Raw genomic sequence first — 23115 nt, forward strand, 5'->3', positions numbered from 1 at the left:
TACTAATGTCTTCTTTATATTGTAGTGCTGATTGCGGCTAAAATTTCTTGAGTTCAACATGACCAATACCCCAATGGACGGCTTGAATGATGATACAATGAGCAACTTTCGGGAGCATTTGGTTGTTGAGTGCTTTTGCAGTCATATGGATCCGTTAGTTACCATAGAAGGTATGCTTGTGATCACTAATATGTACCAGTTCTTTTATTTTGGTTGTTTTCATTATTAATACAAATTCTGCTAATGGCTGTTAGGATTGTGAAGCACGCCATGGAAATTATCAAACTTTTGACTGACTAGAACCCATTCCAAGCCATTGTTGATGTTGTCATCAATAGGTATAGAAGTTGGACTTAGAGTTTTGTAGTTTATGTGTTATCTTGAATTGGATAATTGGGTTGTGGTGCATTAAACTGATATTGTTGGACGGGATGTTATAGAAGAATGCGAAGAGGTTGCTGCCGCTGCTACTGATGTTGAATGCGTGCTAGATAACTTTAGAGGATGGGAAGTGGCTGAAGACAATGATGAAGAGGGATGATAGAGGCTGCCGAGGCTGTTGTTATTTTGGGTTGGTTTAGGACATTTAGTTAATGTGTATAATGTTGCATTTTCATGTAATTGACACATTTCAGATTTCTAAAAAAGAAATTCAGTATTTCTTTACCTTTTTTTAGTTTGAGTTTATGTAGTGATGTTGTTAAATTGAATTAATATGTGTTGATGCAAATAGGTTGTCAAATTGAGGAGAAAATACATAATTAATATGTGTTCAGCGTGATCGCTTAAGCGATCAAGGGTTTCCTATATTGGATCGCTTAAGCGATCGTGCAGTAGGGGATGATCTTGATTCTGCTTTGACCTGATCGCTTAAGCGAAATATGGTATTGCTTAAGTGACGAAGGCTAAATATATAGGATCACTTAAGCGAGGCATGACATCGCTTAATCGATCATGTAGCAGGGGATGATCTTTTTTCTGCCTTTCACTTGATTGCTTAAGCGAAGTATGGTATCACTTAAGTGACGAAGGCTAAATATAAAGGATCGCTTAAGTGAGACATGACATCACTTAAGCGATCATGCACTAGGGGATGATCTTGTTCTGCCTTTCACTTGATCGCTTAAGCAAAGTATGGTATTGCTTCTTCGCTTAAGCGACGAAGGCTAAATATACAAGATCGCTTAAGCGAGACATGACATCGCTTAAGTGATCATGCACCAGGGTGTGATCTTGATTATACCTTTCACTTGATTGCTTAAGCGATTTTGGGTATCTCTTAAGCGACGAAGGCTAAATATACTGGATCACTTAAGCGAGACATGACATCGCTTAAGCGATCATCCGCTTGAGGATGATTTTGTTATTGCCTTGGACATGATCGCTTAAGCGATGTATGCTATAGCTTAAGTGACGAAGGATTATGTATACTAGATCACTTAAGCGAGCCCTTACATCGCTTAAGCGATCGTGCGCTTGAGGATGATTTTGACAATAATTGGCCTTGCTCGCTTAAGCGATTTCGGGTATCGCTTAAGCGACAAAGGCTTATATATACTGGATCGCTTAAGCGATGTGTTTTTTGTTTTTGTCGGTTATAAGCCTTGATTGCTTAAGCAACATCGGTTATTAACACATATTAACTTTTATGTCATAGCACACTAGTGTAACATGTTAGTAGAAATGTATCTCATTTTATAAATGAAAAGGACTAACAAAAATAATAGAATAACAATAGATCATTCAGTTTTATGTATGGTGCTAACTGACAAAGACCGAAGTGTTATTTTCACATTCTATTGAAATGAAAAAAATAATTAACAATAATAAATATTAAATAAAAAAGGACTAACAACAATAATAGAATAACCGTAGGTCATTTCGTTTTATGTACGATGCTGTAACTCTGCAAAACCATCTGCGCAAACAATCTTTTGAGTACTGATTCAAACGTTGTTTACTCCTTAAAATAACAACTCTTTTTAAAATCAGACTGAGAAGAATATCAAAAGAGTGTAATATTTATCAATGCTCTAAAAAATTCACCGTTTTCTTCTTTGTCCATATCTCAACTCTGAAGCCATTTTCTTGCTTGAAATCTTGACATCTTTATGTTCCGAAGAAAGAAGAAGAAGATATGTTCACTAAGCTTGCATGGTTGTCTAGTTCTCTTATACTCAAATCTCTACCCTTGAATTTGAGAATGATTATAGTAGAGTACAAAGGAAATTAGCCTTGATCGCTTAAACAACGTGGGTTATCGCTTAAGCAATCAAGGCTATATATACTGGATCGCTTAAGTGAGATCGGACATCGCTTAAGCAATCTTGTATTTGAGAATGAATTATTCAAAGTACAAAAGGAAATTCACTTGATTGTTTAAGCAATGTAATGTCTCGCTTAAGCGATCCAATACCGATAAGCCGTAATCACTTAAGTGATAGACTACATCGCTTAAGCGATCATGGCTAATTTCCTTTATACTTAGTGTTAGTGTTTGTTAGTGTATGCCCTAGAAACCATTCGTGTTGTCGATTTTAGAGCATTTTGTTATGTATCAATATATCATAAATAATAGAAGAAAGAGTTCTTCTTATATAAATTGCTTCCTTTATTCAGTCATGCATTTAAATAAAGTATGTATATGAATTGTCTAGATGATTCATTTAATCGGTAAATGAATTTATCAAAAAGGTTCCCTACAGAGGCAATATTATTTGGGCAACTATATTGCATAGTAGGCATGCTAGATGCTTTCAAAAGATATTATGAGTTGATATAAGTACGGATGACGATGATAGTCATGTCACTGGGGCATTCGTATGGATTAGCGGTTGGTGAATTATTTTTCGAACGTGACCAAATAACGACAAGTCACTTGGAAAACCATGTAGTCAATGATTTATCGTTTAGTTATATCAGTGCACGATGTAGTCCTTTGACCTGAGACATCGTGGTCGGATCCGATACGGATGCGTATGGTTCATATGGTGTATAAGTATGAGACTAGTCATGTTTCGTATGATAAAGCCTATTTGGTCATGCGTTGTTCATATGCGGAAACGAGCGATGGTCAAGATGGGATCCATTGACTTGGATATATAGGATTAGAAGTACCGCTAACTCCATCCGGATCTAGGTTCCTAGACGAATGTTGATAAATGTCGGAAACCAAAACCTCTAGCCAGAGTATATTATTAGTCACATGAAAGTAAGTTCGTGATGACAAGTTCAGGACATATTGATTGATGATTCGGTAGAAGATCGAGTTTAGGATTTTGAAGTTCCACGAATCCGTACTCGATCAAGATATATCGATGGAGAGAATTTACATGCATGATACATATGATCTGAAAAAGGGTTTGATGGAACTATTCCTTCATCGTAGTTTAGGGGCTATGGCACATTGCTAGATGTTTACCATAGTCGTTGGGCCTCCGGACGAGTTTCTGGATTGATCCAGAACTGTCTCACGGCTAACCCATGATGGACCTACATGGTCACACCAATAGCCTTGTGGAGTTAAAGAAGGTTGAAAGAGAAATGATTATCTAAAGAGGGCTAGCACCTTTTGAGGGTAATAATGGAATTTCCATGTAAATTGTTACATGGAAATTTTTCAAGACATTTTAAACAGTTAAAGTGGTTGAATGATAATTGATTGGATTAATTATAATATCTTAAAGTGTTAGGATGAATTATATGGGTTAAAGAGTAACCTTTAAGAGTTAAAGGGTTTTAAATTAATATTATGGGTCATTAGTGTAAACTAGTGTAGTTTCATAGGTTTTTGAATAATAATGATTATTCATGGACATTGTGTTAGGAAACGATCCATTGAGGCAGCGGAAAACAAAAATTAATAACAACACGGATCGTTCCATAGAACCAAGATCAGGGTACAAATTTACAGTTTATATCAAAACAAGAATCTACAGAAAATTAGTTTAGAGTTTAAGAAATCATACGCACGTTTGGAGACTCCTCCAACTTTGTCTTTGAATGTATTTTGCTATCAACTCAAGTGTAGGATCGAACCAATGTAGTCCACACGAAGATAATCGCAAGGAACTAAAGAGGGGCTTGTTAGATCCTGTTTAGCCTTAAGAACAAAGAAGAAATGAAGAGTATTTGATTTAAAACCAAAACTCAAATCTGGCATGAGAGAGTGTTTTTGGGTGCTGTAGCTTTTCCTTTTTCAATGAAATGAAATAATGAATGACTTCTCCTTTCTCTCAATTAAACTTTTACTTATATAGTATAAGTTTAATTACCCTATTCCCTTATGGAATAGGCTTAGGCTCTAATCCAAACACCCCTTGTTACCAAATACTCCCATTTAGATATTTTAATATTGTTTATCATTATCTCAATTAAAATCAATTAATATATATTTAACATATATTAACATTTAACAATAATGATAATTTATTTAAATATATGCGAACACATATTTAAACGTAATCTCACTTATTTAATTTTTCTAACAAATTAAATAAAGGCTAAGACCTCAACAAATTTAATTGCACTGTGAAATTACCAAAATACCCTTTCGCCTAAAAAGATGAAAACGCCCTTCTTATTTCCTGAGTCTTAAATTATCTTCGATGTGTGTGACTCATAGGCTCCTCATCATACCGGTAGTGTATAGTATCGCGATTAACACAAATTAATCGTCTCACTAATACACAAACCAAGATTGGCCCCTAGTAAGGTATCATGGCCACTCGATAGATTCAGATTCAGCAAAGTAGCTACCTGTCAATGATATGGTTACCGTACAATTCGATCCTTTCATCATCCGTTATCTCGACGAGACCGAGGCATAGAAATAGTGTCAATTTTCAGTTACTCTCGATATTGTGTATTCAGTTACTAGACCAATGACCTGTATTATAAACTGGATAGAGCAACAACTCAATCCCACTGTGGCCACAGTTTTTAGTGTCATTGCCATTTACTGAATTGTGCCACGAGATAACTTCTCTCGTACCCGGGAGTGATGAATCCTCTGTCTATCCACCATAGTCTTGATACACTTCTTGATGTAGCCAATCACTACCGTATTGATAGCTCTGAATAGAACTACGCTAGGCTAGTGTCAAACTATATCAATCGGTGCACAAGGCGCTCCTATGATCTCAAGTCTAAGGATCACATGCACCACCATTCGTTAGAGGATTTGTTCCATAGACACTAGGGTTACCATCCATATGGAATCCTCTGGTGGGTCAGTCCAGTGAACTTGCTGTGGTGTATTCACCTACAGCAAGCACCCATGTGTTGCACCAAGTTGTCACCAAACAACCTTGACAAGTGAGATCAGTCACTGCCTTTCAACAAGGTCGTTTAACACTATGATAGCCTTACCGTATTATCTGTGCCCTTAGTTCAGAATAATACTGGGGCTACGGACGTTTCTAGAATGGCCACCATATGTGCTCATAGGGTTCTCACTATCAAGATTTGAAACACTTGATACCCTCGTCACGGTTCTACCATTCTAAGGACATATATCAATACATATTGCAATAATAATGATTTACGCGATATAGAATAAAATGTCTTTTATTATTGATTAATGAACATTATTACAAATAGTCAATTCTACAATAATTGATTGGCTCTAGGGCATCTACTCTAACACATTGTATAAATGAGCCTTCACATGTGGCAACCATGAAGATCATGTAATTATAAAATGACCCTAGCCTATATAAATGAAATGATAGTTCATCTTTGGTAGAGATTTTCATTTTTCATCAAAAAACACAAAGCTCTCACTCTCTCTTAAATCGGCCAAGCTTTCTTTCTCACTAGGTGGTGTTAAAGTGTAGAGAACTCATTCCTTTGGGTTTTGGCTTCATCAAATAAGGCACTTGGAGAAGGTATAATACACCAAACTTAATTCATTTTAAGTTGTTTAATGTTTGAATGTTCCATAACCAACATGCATGTTCCTTTTATGTTTTTCTTGTTTCCACCATGTGTTATTCGTCAATCTTTCACTTAATAATCATTCTAAATTCAGGATCGCTTAAGCAATGTAGGCTCTCGCTTAAGCGATCCAGTATACATAAGCCATGATCGCTTAAGCGATAGACTACGTCGCTTAAGCGATCAAGGCTAATTTCCTTTTGTACTCCATTAATTCATTCTCAAATATAGGATTGCTTAAGCGATGTCATATCTCACTTAAGCGATCCAGTATACATAAGCCTTGATCGTTTAAGCGATAGATTGTGTTGCTTAAGCGATTAGGGCTAATTTCCTTGATACTCAAGTCATTCTAAAGTCAAGATTGCTTAAGCAATGTGGGCTCTCTCTTAAGTAATCTAGTATACATAAGCCGTGATCGCTTAAGCGATAACCCACGTCGCTTAAGCGATCATGGAAAATTTCCCTTTGTACTTGGAATAATCCATTCTCAAATACATAATCACTTAAGCGATGTCTGATCTTGTTTAAGCGATCCAGTATACATAAGCCGTGATCGCTTAGGCGATAACCCACGTCACTTAAGCGATCAAGGCAAAATTCCTTTTGTACTTGGAATAATTCATTCTCAAATACAGGATTGCTTAAGCGATGTAAGATCTCACTTCAGCGATCCAGTATACATAAGTCGTGATCGCTTAAGCAATAACCCCCATCGCTTAAGCGATAAAGGCAAATATCCTTTTGTACTTGGAATAATTCATTCTCAAATACAGGATCGTTTAAGCGATGTCTTATCTTGCTCAAGCAATCCAGTATACATAAATCATGATCGCTTAAGCAAATGACTGTGTCGCTTAAGCGATAAGGGCTGATTTCCTTTATACTCAACTCATTCTAAATTCAAGATCGCTTAAGCGATGTGGGCTCTCGTTTAAGCGATCCAGTATGCATAAGCCGTGATCTCTTAAGCGATACCCACGTCGCTTAAGCGATCATGGTAAATTTCCTTTTGTACTTGGAATAATCCATTCTCAAATACAGGATCGTATAAGCGATGTCCGATCTCGCTTAAGCGATCCAGTATACATAAGCGTGATCGCTTAAGCGATAACCCATGTTGCTTAAGTGATCAAGGAAAATTTCCTTTTGTACTTGGAATAATTCATTCTTAAATACAGGATCGCTTAAACGATGTAAGATCTTGCTTAAGCGATTCAGTATACATAGGCCGTGATCGCTTAAGCAATTACCCCCGTCGCTTAAGCGATCAAGGCAAATATCCTTTTGTACTTGGAATAAGTCATTCTCAAATACAGGATCGCTTAAGTGATGTCTTATCTCGCGTACGCGATCCAGTATACATAAACCGTGATCGCTTAAGCGATATCCCACGTCGCTTAAGTAATCAAGGCTAATTTGCTTTATATTCTACAATAATCATTCTCAAATTCAAGGGTAGAGATTTAGGTAGAAGAGAACTAGATAACTGTAATACTTTCTTTCTAGCTAGTATGCTGTTATTTATATATAAGAACATATACATATAAACGAGTATAACATTATGGGCCCATATTTAATTTTTCTTTATATACAAATCTTTACATAATATAATAAAATCTCAAAATAATAACTCAACAGTTTTGCCCAACCCTTCCGCTGCGTGATGTTCCGAATGACCGCATCTCACCTATTACCTGCAAAAACATTGAAAACAACGGGGTGAGCACTGATTGCTCAGTAAGGAAACCCGCTATGCTACCCTTCTCTCTCTGTTGCTTAAATTCTGAATTTCTTTCCTTATTTCACACTTCTCTATTCTTCTCTATTCTTTCTCTACTTTTACTCTGTTTTTATCTCTGTTCTTTCTCTGTTTTTCTCTTTGTTCTCTATTCTTTCTCTGTTTCTCTCTGTTCTTTCTCTGTTTTTCTTTCTGTTCTTCTCTCAATTTTCTAATTTCTCACTACTCATGATAATAAGCATGGTATTATGCATAGATATGATGCAAATGCACAAATGTATAGAATATGCATTTTCTTTTCTATTTTTCTTATTCTGTTTTCTGTTTCTTTTTTCTTTATTTCTTTCTTTTCTAGTCTTTCTTTCTTTCTATTCTTTCTTTACTTTCTTTCTTTACTTTCTTTCTTTTCTTTTCTATTCTTTTTTTCTTTCCATTCTTTTTCTTTTTCTTTCTTTCTTTCTTTCTTTCTTTCTTGCCGACCGGACTCGATTGAGGCATGGATTTGGAATCCTGGCCATGTGAGTGAATTCTCTAATTTTAAGTACAGTCCTCATCCACACGCACTTCTAACGGACTGTACAATTCTTCTTTCTGAATTCTGAGGCTGCTCAATAAAGGCAGCGTGCATGTGGGACTATGTTACTCACGGGCTCCCCATCGCAACAACCTCTCTTCTTTTTATCTTTTTACACTTCATTAAATAAAAATTCAGATTTGAACTTCTTTAACATTCTCATTTCTTTTTATTTACTCTTTAACATTCTTTAGTGCTTTTTCACGCTATTATGAGTATGTATGCATGTAGATGGTTTCATGCTTATAATTCTTTCTAAATTCACATGTTTAGATGCAATAATGCAATATGGAATGCAAACATGTCATTCTCTACCATCTATAAACTCATCCCAAGGTAACACATAATCATACTCATACATGCACTTCTCTTTGACATTTCATCAAACAATTCATGTGCATAAATCAACTCTAATTTGGCTACACTTCTACCTCTTTTTTAAGCCACCAAAACTTTGGTATAAAATCTTCTGTCTTTAACGTCAAACCTGCCCAAAATATACACTCCAAAATTTCTACTCCAATTCTTCCAAATTTCATCCAAACTCACATCAAATATCAAATACACAAACACTACTACTCATGGATAAGTTCTAATCTTCATTTAACACCAAATCCATCAACAATTCTTCATATAAGAACACATATATGCATAAAAGAAATTCTCTACACAATATTACTTAAATCATACTTAGGGTAGGATTTACGTACCCTAGATGTGAGCAATCCAACACTTTAATAATCTTCTTTGATCCAACTCTCTTTCTCTTAAATCCTATGAACACAAATCATCAAAATCCAACACTTTAAAAATTAAAACTCACTTCTTAGTGCAAGGATCTTACCTAAGGATGCTTGGGATTGAAAATCCACTAAAAATGACCCAAAATCTATAAATTTCCCTTGAAAAAGAATTGAAGAAATTGAGAGAATTTGGGTGGTAAGTGGTGTGAAAGAGGAGAAAAAGTGGCTAGGGTTTCACTCTTCAATTCTTGATATAACATTATATTATTTATAGTTTCCCATTTTGCCCTTGCACTTTCTATAAAATTTCATCTATGTCCCTTAGTCAATTACCATAATGCCCTCATTTTATTGCATTCTCCATGAAATTCTATCTCTTTTCACTCCCCACAATTTCAACTAATTTTGAGTGAAAAGACCATTTTACCCCTAATGAAATTTTAAGGCATTTTCTTCACACTTTTCTCAAAATAACTTTAACAAAATTCAACTAAGGGTATAAGGGCATAAGTAAAGCTACGTACCTCGATGTGGGCGTTACAATAATCATGCAAGCTTAGTGAACATATCTTCTTCTTCTTTCTTCGGAACATAAAGATGTCAAGAGTTCAAGCAAGAAAATGGCTTCAGAGTTGAGATATGGACGAAGAAGAAGACGGTGAAATTTTTAGAGCATTGATAAATATTACACTCTTTTGAGATTCTTCTCGGTCTAATTTTAAAAAGAGTTGTTATTTTAAGGAGTAAAAGAAGTTTGAATGAATACTCAAAAGATTGTTTGTGCAGATGGTTTTGTAGAGTTACAACATTGTACATAAAACGAAATGATCTACGATTATTCTATTATTATTGTTAGTCCTTTTTTATTTAATATTTATTATTATTAATTATTTTTTTTCATTTCAATAGAATGTGAAAATAACACTTTGGTCTTTGTCAGATAGCACCGTACATAAAACTGAATGATCTATTGTTATTCTATTATTTTTGTTAGTTCTTGGCAAGAAAATAATATATAAATAAATATAATATTTATATAAAATTGAACTCTCCAACCATCTGATCTATACTTTTTAGACCGAGAAAGTGCCAGAAATTTTCAAAAACTCTTTGACTATGAACAGCGGCTCCTGTTATCATAATAAGTTTTTCAGCATAACAACTATAACCTTCTATAAAATATTAAAAAACTTTTTGAAGATTTACTTTACTGAAAAAGTTCAAATGAAACTGAAAATTGCAGTAACCTTGGGGTTCGTGTTGCTTTTTATAGCTCACTAATGGCTAATTTAGTTAATTGATTGATTTGACATGACAATTACTTTGATAATATTTATTTTGCTTGTCTTACTTTCTTGGGCAGCAATCAATGCCTTATAGAGGTAATATGAGAAATTTTACTTAAACCTTTTTTAAAATGGATGAAAGTGAAAAATAATTAATTTTATTTAATACGATATAAAGGATGATTTATTCAAGCTTCTCAAAACACAAATGCAATGTCATCACACATTTACAGGATATAGCTATTGTGCTGAAAAATTTATTGTGATGGCAAGAGTCGTATGTTTTAAAAAATTTATTTAAAACATACTTTACAACTATATCATTACGTGAGCAACTCAACCCACCCCTTCTAATGATTTCATCAATCAACTCATCAAAACTAACTTTTGTACACACAACAATTGGTTTAACTTGTTTGCTATTCCCAATCCACTTCCAACAACTTTCTTCAGAGTCGCTTAAGGGTTGACAGATTTTAAAAAGCATTTGTAGAGTCGCTTAAGTGATGTCCTGTATCGCTTAAGCAATCTGGTATAAATAAGCTTGATCGCTTAAGTAACCTTCTGCCACATACTTGAGTGTTTAAGCGATCTGCTGCCATATACTAGACTTAAAGCAGATCGCTTAAGCGATCTTTTGCCATATACCTAATCGCTTAAGCGTTCCATCAGACCTAGAACACAATTTCAGTCATCTCCACCTACAATTGGTGCTACCACCCCAACTACCCACAATGCAAGAAAATATTCAACAAATTTCACTCCTTTCAACTTGCATTACATTAAACACAACCTAACAACTTAAACAACTAAATCAAAATCATGACCCAAACCCAATCCACCATTAAATATCTGTAAATTGAAATATAAAATGGAAAAAGGAGATACACATACTTGGACAAAATGTTAGGAGGAGGAGGAGGAGGAGGATCTGTGGCAAAGAAGATGTTAATGGCGGAGGAAGAAGAAAGTGTTAATGGCGGGAAGAAGAAGATGTAGAGGAAGGAGGAAGAAGAAGATGTAGACGAAGCTTAGAAGAAACAATAACCAGGGGAGGGATGCGTTAATGGTGAGAGGAAGAAGAAGAAGATTTTGGGTTTGTTTGCAAGAATTTTGGGGTTTTGGGGACATATATAATTTTTAAAAGATTAGACAATACTTCATTAATCCTAATTAACCACTAATCATGTCTAATCAATCTTAATCAATAATAAGGCTATTTAGTTAACACTTTAAAACTACATAGCCTTTTAATTAAATTTGAACTTCATATGGTCTTTTAATAAGATGCCCCACTATATAATTCTGGTGCTAAATGCTCGATGATTTGGTTTAAGTGGGGTGTGTTTGGTTGGGGAATCTTGTTTTACTGGGAATGTTAGAGCATTTCCAATGGTATCCTCGTTAATTTCTAAATAGCAAAACGACTTACACTCACCCAAAGTTTGTCGTAAAAACAATTTGGTACCCAAAAGGTTTGGAAATGACAAACAACCACTTTCTATCAAGATCTATTAGTGAATTTTGTCTACAGTAATGGAAAAGACTAAAACGCCCTTATTATTTTCTTCTCCACCACTTTATACACATATCCTTCTCCAAGATTTTAGATGATTTTCATGATGGCAAAAAATGTGAGAAGAAAAAGATTATAGAGGCTGAAGAAAATGTGAAGAAAATGAAAGAGGCGTATTAAATGACAAAAACTGAGAGGACACGGAAAGAGGGTTGTGAATGCACAAGATCTAGACAAATGCAAGTAGTGATTGATCAGAAAACAGAAGATGAGAAGATCAAAGCAACTCAAGAGGCTTTGTAGCATTGTAAGAACAATCTTGAGGCAGTTATTAATGTATTTATGCAAGAAAAAATTGGGATTCTAAGTGATACCCTGGGACCATCTTGTCATGAAGAAAACAATGTATCTTTGGAGATACCCACACATGGAGAGAATGGGGAGGTAATGGAAGTAACCCAAACTTCTTTTGAGTGCAAAGAGATGGACACAAAATTAAATTCAACTGAAGTGGCGAATGAATCGGAGACAAAAGAGGTTTCTAAAGTTGAAACAGCTGGTTTGGCTCAAGTGGTCCTTGAGTAGAAAGAGACTAAGAAGCAAGTCAACCATACAACTGAGGCTATTGCTTCCAATTACAATAAGGTAAATGTAGGAAACACTGATACAGGTGTACCGCAAAAGCAAAATGATCCACATGGAGAGGCATTTGAGACTGTCTATAATGGTGAAAAGCATGTTGAAGAATTGGCTTGTGAATCAGAAGACATCTTTGAGGATGTGGAGGAAGTAATAACTTTGAATTCTCTAGTGAGGATTGGGTTGATGGTGGGAAGAATATGGAGGGAACTAGGCTACCTAGTATCTTTCAAGCGGAAGAGGAAACGACTTAGATATATAATGATATCAAGACAAGCTAGAACACAGAAAGAAATGAAGAGACCTATTTTAAAACCACAAAAGTCAAAGGTTCTATGCAGAAAGAAGGGGAAATAGAAAAGGAAAATCTGACAAAAATAAATAAAATAAAAGAGAAGGAAAGGGAAAAAGGAGAAGGCTCATGAATGAGCTTTTATTGAAGCCTGAGAAAGGGCAGAAAGAGCTGCTGTTGAGAAAGCAAATGAAGAAGCACGTCGAACGACAATGGTTGAAGCTTGAGGAAGGTTGGAGAAGGAGATGTGTATAAAGCGGTGGAGAAGAAAAGAGAAAGAGAAAGAAGAAAATAATAAGGGCGTTTTAGTCTTTTTTGTTGTTGTAGACATAATTTATTAACAGATCTGGACGAAAGTGGCTGTTTGTCATTTTCAAACCTTTTGGGTATCAAATTGTCTTTACGGCAAACTTTGGGTGGCTGTAAGTCGTTCTGCTTTTCTAAATAGAAATAACAAAATTTTTATTCAAATCCAACGGACTCTTCAAATTTTCAAGAAAGAGACTCAATACGAGAGAGAATTAATAAATAAAATGCATAAAAACTTGTAATTTATTAATTAAAATTAGGATAGAGAGTAAAATTTGACTCTTTAGATGTGGAGAATCAAACTCACTCTTTAATTTATATTTAAAGAATAAAAAGTCTGTTGGATTCTTGTTTTTATGCATAAACTCTTTATAATAAAGAGTTTGGATCATATAAAGAGTCTTTTGAAGATACTCTTATAGTAATGGAAAAATAGATTACCTTGAAGATTATTGGGAACGTTTAAGGAATTGTGTTTGGTTGGGTTGAAATAAATTGGAGGGTATGTTATATTAATATGTTTGGTTGAGAGGATAAATTGGTGGGTATGTTATAAAAATTACTAAATTGCCTCCTTTTTAAATATAAATATAATATTATTTTTATTTTTATTTTTTGAATCATTTCTTTTAACCTTCTACATTTGAAATTTTGCTAAAACACCCCAGTCATATAAAACTTTAATTTGTAACAAAATCACCCTTACCCATCCCAAGCCATTGCCGACAGCCAGCCACCACCCATCCCAAGCCACTACCAATAGCCAGCTACCACCGACAGTCACCGGAATGGTACACGATCGGTCGGATCTAGTTGATTGTGCGCCGATAAAGTCTTTTCCAGCCACAAATCTAGTTGTGAAAAGGCCAAATCTCTGGCCATCGTTTCACAGCCAAATATCTGGCCTTTTCACGGCCAAATCTATGGCTGTTTCCGGCCATGGATCATAGATCCATGGTTGGAAACAGCTCCATGGCCGGAAACAGCCTTAACGTCGTATGACCGACGGTGATGGCCAGATCCGGGCACCACCCTTGGGTAATTTTTTAAAGTCCAACGGCTATGTCCTAAAAAATTTGTATATAAGGATAAAATAGTGCATGAATATATTTGTAAATTAATTTCAAAATAAGGGTCTTTTTGTCCAAAATTTTTATTAATAAAGGATAAAACTGTAACAAAAATAAGATTACCAAATAATCTTAAAATACCTAAGAAAATAGAGATAATCAGATTACCTGCTATATTACCAACAGTAATTACTATTGGGTTCAGAAGATTACTGGAATCTTATTTTACTTAACAATCAAAAGTGGTAATCAAGTAATATAAGATGACATTACTTCAATAATCCCCCATTTAGAGGTGGCGATGGGCCGTGCCGTGTCGTGCCTAAAAATTCAAAGCTCATCGTGCCATGCTAAGGCCCTAAAAAATTAGTGTCCTGTTCTGCCCTGTCGGTCCACCAAATTTAAAGGCCCACGGCACGACCCGCTATATATTGTGTCATGCCTTGGGCCATGTTGTGAGTCGTGCCATAGGCCAGCTCACGTGCTTTGTAAAAATATTTTATTTTAATATTTATAAATTATAATAATTTTGATTTATTATTATTAATTATTATAAATTTTATATTTTATATTTAATATTTAGTGACATTTTGTATTTATATTAATTAAAAAAATATATAATCACTATGAAATATAATAAAATAATGAGACATTGAAATATTAATTAAATTTCAACACTTTTTATTATTTATAAGTTATGATTATAAATTACAAATACAAATTTAGAAATTTAAATTTAAATAATTATACATCTTCATTTTCATTCATTTCTAAATTCTTAAAATCTTCAAATATATCTTCAACAACACATTTTTTTAATTTTTATTTTTTTCGTGCCGTGCCGTGTCGACCTACGTGCCTTTTTTAAGGTCCACAACACGACCCACATATTTTTGTGCCGTGGGCAGGCAAAGCCTACCGCCGGCTCTACCCCAGTTACCCTCAACCAAATACACCCTAAAGGTAAAAGGAAATTAATTTGAGGTTAATAAACCCATATCTATATTTCATTCACACTTAACACCCACTAGTATTAGAATAAAATTCAGACCCCCATTCAATTAAATTTGTTAAAGTTAACTTATATGAAGGTTATACTGATATTTTCAAGTTTTAAGAATGGCATTTCATACATTTTCATACATTTTAAAATGCTTTAACTTTCTTTCATTTTTCTCCATATTCATTTTTTTTCTTTACAACTTTCTTCTTCTCTCCATCCTCTTCTCTTTCTTTTATCTTCTGTTGTTTGACACTTATTAGAAAAAGCCTCTCAACAAATGGATCTAGTAGGTGTAAGACCCTCCCATGGCGACCAAGTTTGGCCAACCTCTAAAGGGCCTCACGGTGGCCAGATCTGGCAAGTCATCAAACGGTCTTAGCACAATAAGATCTAGCCAACTGCCACTACCAAATTCGGCTAACCACCAGCCTAAGTAGCGGCCAGAGATGGCCAACCATAGACCAATCAACAAGCCACCCTTATAGTACTTTGACTTCGTGAGCAATATTGTCGACCCAACCCCCACCCTAAACCATTCATTTGTTTTCCTACCCAACTTCAACTCAATGATTTGGCAAAAGGACAATGCAATGTACTCATCCTCCATTGAGACAAAAAAAGAAAAAAAGAAAAGAAAAAAAACCTGTTTGCAATCGAAAATCATCTCTGTCAGTTTGAAAGCTGGCATCACTGTATCCTCTTACAGTGAGTTGATCCTCTCCTCTATAAACCAAGAACATATCCTTAGTTCTCTTCAGGTACTTAAGAATGTTTTTTACCGTTATCTAATGATGCTCACTCGGATTTGATTAATATATGCTACAAATGCTTAAAGCATATGAGACATCAACTCGAGTACATAAAATGGCATACATAATGGATCCAATAGCAGATGCATATGGTATCCTGTTCATCTTATCTCTCTTCTCGAATGATTTCAGACACATGTCCTTCAAGAGATAAACACCATGTAACATATGAAAGAATCCCTTCTTGGATTCTTCAATACTGAATCTCTTCAATACCTTGTCAATGTATGTATTCTGACTTAGACCAAGCAACCTATGTGATATATCTCGATAGATCTTGATACCAAGGATGTAAGCTACTTCCTTTAAGTCCTTCATGGAGAAGCACTTGGATAACCAAGTCTTTACCATTTGCAAGTTTGGTATATGATTCCCAATTAGTAATATGTCATCAACATATAATACTAGGAATGCCACTGTGCTCCCATTGAACTTCTGATACATATAGGGCTCATCTTCATTTTTGATGAAACCGAATTCGTTAATAGCTTCGTCAAAACGAATGTTCCAGCTCCTTGATGTTTACTTTAGTCTATATATCGACCTTTACAACTTTCATACCTTCCCTACTTGTCCTTCAAGAATGAAACCATTAGGTTGTGTCATATATATATTCTCTTCAAGCTTTCCATTTAGAAAAGCAGTTTTGACATCCATTTGCCAAATCTCATAATCATGGTATGCAACTATTGCAGGCATTATCCAAATAGACTTCAGCATTGCTACTGGCGAGAAGGTTTCATCATGGTCTATGCCATGCTTTTGCTTGAAACTTTTGGCAACCAGTCGTGCCTTATAGGTATGCACGTTACCTTCCATATCTGTTTTCTTTTTGAAGACCCATTTACATCCTATGGGTTTTATCCCTTCGGGTAAATCCACTAGTGTCCATACTTGGTTTTGGTACATGGAGTCCATTTCAGATTTCATGGCCTTAAGCCATTTAAAGCAGTTTGGATCTGATACAGCATCAACGTAAGTTCGAAGTTCATTGTCCTGATAAACTAGTTTGTCGCCGTGCTGAGTCACAAGAAAACCATATCTCTCGAGCTTACGACGTACTCTACCAGACTTACATAGCTCCTGTGTAACATGAGATAGTTGAATTTCTTTCATAATCTGTGGAGTGACCTTCTCTTGATGTTCCTCCATTTCTGGTGGTACATCTACCTGTTCCTCATCAGCCGTATCTTCTGGAGTCGGAACTTCATTGAGTTCGACCTTTCTACCTCATGTATTATTTTGTATAAATTCCTTTTCCAAGAATACCTTAGATTAAGCTACAAAAACCTTTCGCTCTTCTGGCTAGTAGAAATAGTATCCTATGGCTTCCTTAGGATATCCCACAAATATACATTTGTCAGATTTTGGGGCAAGCTTATTTGACATCAATTTCTTGACATAAGCACTACAACCCTAAATTCTCAAATAAGACAACTTGGCTTTCGCCCATTCCATAGTTCATATGGAGTCTTATCCACTAATTTGGACAGCACATGGTTCAGTGTGTGAATCGTAGTCTCCAGGGCATAACCCCAGAATGCTGCAAGTAGATCAGAAAAACTCGTCATCAAACAAACCATGTCAAGTAAAGTTCGATTCCTCATTTTCAATACACTATAGTGCTGAGGTGTATACGAGGTGCGAGTTGTGATACTATCCCACATTCTTTAAGGTATCCACCAAACTCCAAGCTTAAGTATTCACCTCCTCGGTCCATCTGAAGGGCTTTAATACTCGTACCAAGATAGTTCTGTACTTCTTTCATGAATTCTTTGAACTTGTCAAATGATTCAGACTTATGTCTCATCAAATAGACATACCCATATCTACTACAATCATAAGTAGATGTGATGACGTAAGAATATCCTTCTTTTGCCTATACTGTCATTGGACCACATACATCACTATGGATGATCCCTCACAATTTTGTAGATCTTTCACTGTTGCTAGTGAAAGACGACTTGGTCATCTTGCTTAAAAAGCATGACTTGCATACCTCATAAGATTGAAAATCAAATGGGTCCATCCTTATGGAGTTTTGCTATGTGAGTTTGATTTACATAACCTAGCCTATAATGCTAGAGGAATTTTTGGTTAAGATCGCCATGTTTGGCTTTCTTATTTTCAAGATTGAATATCTTTTTATTCATATCTAGAACATATAAACCATTATGTAGCCAATCTTTTTCAGCTCCTCATATATCTTCATCATTCTAATAGCTGCATGTTGTTCAAGATCCAAACCTTCGGTTGGTTGTAACTTTCCAACATCTCTAATCATCTCACATAACTTCCAAAATGCTTTTCTATCCATTCTTAGTAAGTTTATTGTTTGAACATCACTCTCTTATGGCATATTTAATATTGTTCAACCTAACGCAGCTTTCTCTTCAACTGATTCATCATTCAAGCAATTAATGGTTCTAGGTAATCTCATACCAAGCAATGTAAATTTTTGAATCATAATGGTCATAAAAGCACAAAGGTTCAAAAACATTTCAATATAGATGGCAGCCATTGCAATGCCAATTCTTCTCCTATTATTTGGTAGATGAGATATCTCAAATCCCTAATACATAAGTAAAAAAAAAAAAAAAAAAAAAAAACAAAAAGACTTGTTTATAAAACCCATATATATATATAAGTCTTGCATGCTTGGTTAGTTTGACTATATAATTAGAAAACAATTTCTTTCACTAGTGTAAAGTACATTTGAATATTCATCTATACATAAAAAATATAACAGCATGTGAGGAATGAGAACAATATTGTTTTTTGTGTTTGTTTATTATCATTATTTTTTTTATAGAGGTACCTAACTATACAATATATAAATCTAAACATGTATAGCACAAGAAAGCTCATAGATGAAATTGTAAGATAGAACAGAGTTTTTTCCCAATCTATATAGTGGGACCCATTGCTTTGCAAAAGGACTTATACAAATGACAAGCTTGAGAGCTATTTGCAATGGCGTTGTTGATTTAATATTTCATGAAAAACAAAAAGCCACCATCAATAAGTTCTTAACTAGATAACAAAAAGAATCACCATAAGAAATTGAAAACAATTAATTAAAGCAGTGAAAACTCACAGGTAAATTATTTCTCTAGTATGTTCTGAAGATGTTGATGATGTAAAGGTGAAAAGCAATGTTTTAAAAACCGACCTGGGGCAAAACCCGACAAACTGGCCTAGTCCTGGGTTGACCGGTTCAATCGGTTCAACCGTTGACATCATCATGCTGACATTAGCATGATGACGTCAGCAAAACTACTGTTAACAGAGTCCAAAATTCCAGAAATCAGGATCCAAATCACAAATTCCTAAATAAAAAGTCTTTAACAAGGCATCATCAAACATCAAACATCATTACATCAATACAATACATATTACAACTAATTACAAATCAAAAGAACAAAATTAAGGAAGAAATCACATCATAATTGTTCAACATTCTAGCAAAAAATGATATTCACCCAATGGTCTTCAATCCATCATTCCATCCTCAATTGAACTTCACAGTTCACACACCATCTGACAGATGATCATCATCATTATTAACATCGGCAATATCATCTACGAAAAGTTCCAACGAAAAAGAAAAACCATATGTTAAATCTTCCCATTTAAACTAATTGAATTTAAACTAGCAACTACCAAATTCAAATTGCTTAAAAAAATGGAAACAACCTTCTGAAGCATCTGTTGAGTCATAATAAGAAGGGTAATCACCACCACCTAAAGGAATAAATCATTCTCCATATAATGATTGTTATAGTTAGTCATAATTAAGTTCACCAACCTCCTATTCCTTATCAACTATCCAACATTCATTTTTATCAATACTTTCAAAATCAATAGGATCATAAGTAATTTTCTTGTAACAACTCTTGAAAGACCATAATTAAATGTTAAAATCATGACCAATAAAGATATCAATGAAAATAAAGTAAGAGATAATAATTAATAAGAAAAATGATTAAGGCTTTACACCTATTTTGCAAACGCAAGTTAATGAGTGAAAATCAAATTATTCAACCGTTGATGCTCCAATATGTTCCTCTTTTTAGTATGTATGCATTAAAAAACACTCCAATTTTGCTCACATCCCGAAAAGGCTAAAGTTTGACTTAGAATTTTGATTGCAAACTTTTGCAAGTTTGGAGCACTAAACCCAAATGTCCACCATTCTTCTAATTGAGAATAAAAGTATAAAACATAAGAAATAAACACAATTTCATAACTGAAAAAGTAGACTTAAAAAGTTAATAACTATTACATACCAAGACATGTAGTTTTGCAAGTTTGAAGAGAAAGCTCACGAGAAAAGCTTTCTAGACTGTCTTGATATAATTTACTCTCCTCCAGTAACATTGTCATATTCATTTTGAACACACTTGCTTTACTGTCAATAGTGTCAAGGAAAACATAAATGACCTCTGGTTTTTTGGAAAAAGTATCTTCGTCATATTTAAAAGCAGGATTAAAAAAATATGCTGCTGCATGAATATCATGGCATAACATCCTATCCCAGCGTATCTTAATAATTGTTGTATAAGGCTTGTACAAACTTTTTTATTCTTAAACAGCTTCTTGATCCCCATCCTTATTCTATACATGCCATCATACACATATCCTATTGAAGGCCTCTCATCTGAGTCTACAATCCGAAGCATACGCATCAATGGACTCACAACTTTGAAAATTACACCAATGTCATCCCAGATCGGTTATCTAGAACTATGGAAATAAATGCTTTGCCTTTATTAGATTTTGCATATTGAGACTCCACAAAAGCTCTATCTATCACTATAGATTGCAAGTCATGTTTGTGTCGATGTAGGCTGCTTAATGCAATGAAAGTTGCGGCAAAACGGGTTACATCTAGGCGTAAAATTTCTGTCCAACCCTATTCAAGTGATAGATAATAGATGTTAGTACTAAGTGAATTATAAAAAAATTGTATATATATAATATGACTTGACAGTGTAAATTATAAACATATGAGGTAAATGTATATAAATTGTTTTTCTTCAACAAAGCTAGCACAAACGAATGATTATACACAAACTTTGTAACCTCAGATGAACGTCTCGAAAGGTTAACTATGTGATTCATCTCAGCTGTGTTTTTTAATATCAAATCAATGCAATGTGCTGCACAGGGAGACCAAGTAATACTGCTATATTTTTCATACAACATTCTTCTAGCAACTTTATAATTTGCTCCATTATCAATGACAAGATGGACAATATTGTTTGGTCGAACCCATAAAGCTATTTCCTCAAACAAGCTTAACAATGTTCCAATATCCTTTACAACATCTGAAGCATCCATTGATTTCACAAAACACACTCTTTTAGGAAAGTACATTAGAAAATTAATAAGCATCCTATGTGAATTATCTGTCCAACCATCAACCATTAAAGTACATCCAACATCCTTCCAAGTTTTCTTGTAACCATCAACAAGTAATTGCACTTCTTTCTTAGCATCGCTCAATAAATTTACACGCAAACTATGATAAGTTGGGAGTTTATATCCAGGACCAATTACAGTTATAGCATCTAACATAGGCTGAAAATAAATTGGATTAATAACATTAATTGGGATGCAAGAATCATAAAATAACCTTGCAACAGTCATGTCCGCTCTCCACTTAGCTTCTTTTCCAGCTAAAACACTCTTAATTGAGGGCTGACACCCAGGCTTAGTCCTTGGAGCAAAATAGTCACAAATCCCAATAGGTCTTTTTCTCTTAGTGCTTGATGTTGGAGTTGGAAATGGAGAAACCTCTTCACATATTTATCTTCATTTGACATATCACCCTCAAATTATTGTACACTAGCTCCATAAGGATTGACATTCTTACGAAGTTCAACTTTTTGTTTATTCTTTGCCCCAATTTCATTTAGTGCTTCTTGAATATTGAAATTAACATAAAAAAGAACTTTAGAACACTTTCCAACTTTCCCCCTTTATACCCACTAGATGCAATTTCACTTGATAAATACCTCCATCTCTAATTATCTTGCCACAGTAAAGACATGTTAATATCTTATTCATATTTTCATGTACACCCTCATTAACATGTCCCCATGATATATCATTCAATCCTCGAAAAGATTGTGAAACATCTATGGAAGATGATTGTTGACAAGACCCAGATTATGACATTCTTTGTCTTTAATCTTGATATCTACCCTAGCAACACAAATAAGTTAGATAATAATCGAACAACATAACAAACCAAAAATTTCTATATTTTATTACTACATTTATAGAAATCATGTGCATAAGAGAAGAAAATATCGTCAAAAATTAGATTAAAGGTTCTATAATGTCATAAGAGGTAACTATAAAGTTTCTAGTAACATTTGACCATATATACCTAGCACCGTGCTGATCGATGTTATTGTTGCCTAAGACATTGAAATAGGAGATTTGAATATATGCTTATTCAACGAAGATATTAAATTAAGTCAATTAGGAGATTCAATATGTTTGATTAATTCTTGCATGACATGTGTGTGTACTATGTACACATAAGATATTCTCCTCAAATTAAAGTTTATAAGATTGCTATTTCTACTTCTAAACTTGAAAGTAAAAGGAACAATTTAACAAGAAATTATCAACACATACTTATAATGGAAACCTCATTTTACCACAATACAGCGAGAAATCCATTGATGAAAGTAAAAAAAAAAATAAATAAAATAAATAAAATAAAATCATCATTTAGAATGATAAAGATCTGAAATTAAACCCCAAAATTCACCGAAAAACCAACCCAAAAATTTAAAGCAAAATCCATCAAGTTATTATCAAATCCATAAACTACAAGAGAGTATCACCATCACCTGAATGACCAAGCTAGAGTAGTCACAGAGAAGCCAGGAGACAGAAGCCAATGCTTTAAAACCCATCGAAAAATCGCAAAACTCAATTGGCAAAGTCAAACTATAAAAAAAAAAAAAATCGCAAAATGATGGATTGACAAAAGAAGATACATACCAGAAGTGAATTAAAGTAAACAGGGAATAGAGAACAAAGGAAGCACTGATGATGGTACCTAGAGAAGATGAGATGCAGCTAACGTCGAAGAGGTGGAGCTCGATGATGAAGAGAGGAGATCGCGCAAATGGGAGGAAGAGACGATAGTACTTGGGCAAGATGAGCTGCAACTG

The 23115-nt window shown here is 34.5% G+C and overlaps 1 protein-coding gene across 1 annotated transcript; it reads right to left on the reverse strand.

Moving 5' to 3' along the window:
• Window positions 1–20630: 20630 nt before the first annotated feature.
• Window positions 20631–21571, reverse strand: LOC116132325. The gene is made up of 2 exons (XM_031417976.1): window positions 21005–21571; window positions 20631–20834 (listed from the first exon to the last, which is right to left on the reverse strand). The coding sequence occupies exons 1-2, from the start codon at window positions 21569–21571 to the stop codon at window positions 20631–20633; spliced, it is 771 nt and encodes a 256-aa protein (XP_031273836.1).
• Between the last annotated feature and the right edge of the window lie 1544 nt (window positions 21572–23115).

This window comes from Pistacia vera, unplaced genomic scaffold, assembly GCF_008641045.1.
Source record: "Pistacia vera cultivar Batoury unplaced genomic scaffold, PisVer_v2 Contig250, whole genome shotgun sequence".
NCBI lineage: Eukaryota > Viridiplantae > Streptophyta > Magnoliopsida > Sapindales > Anacardiaceae > Pistacia > Pistacia vera.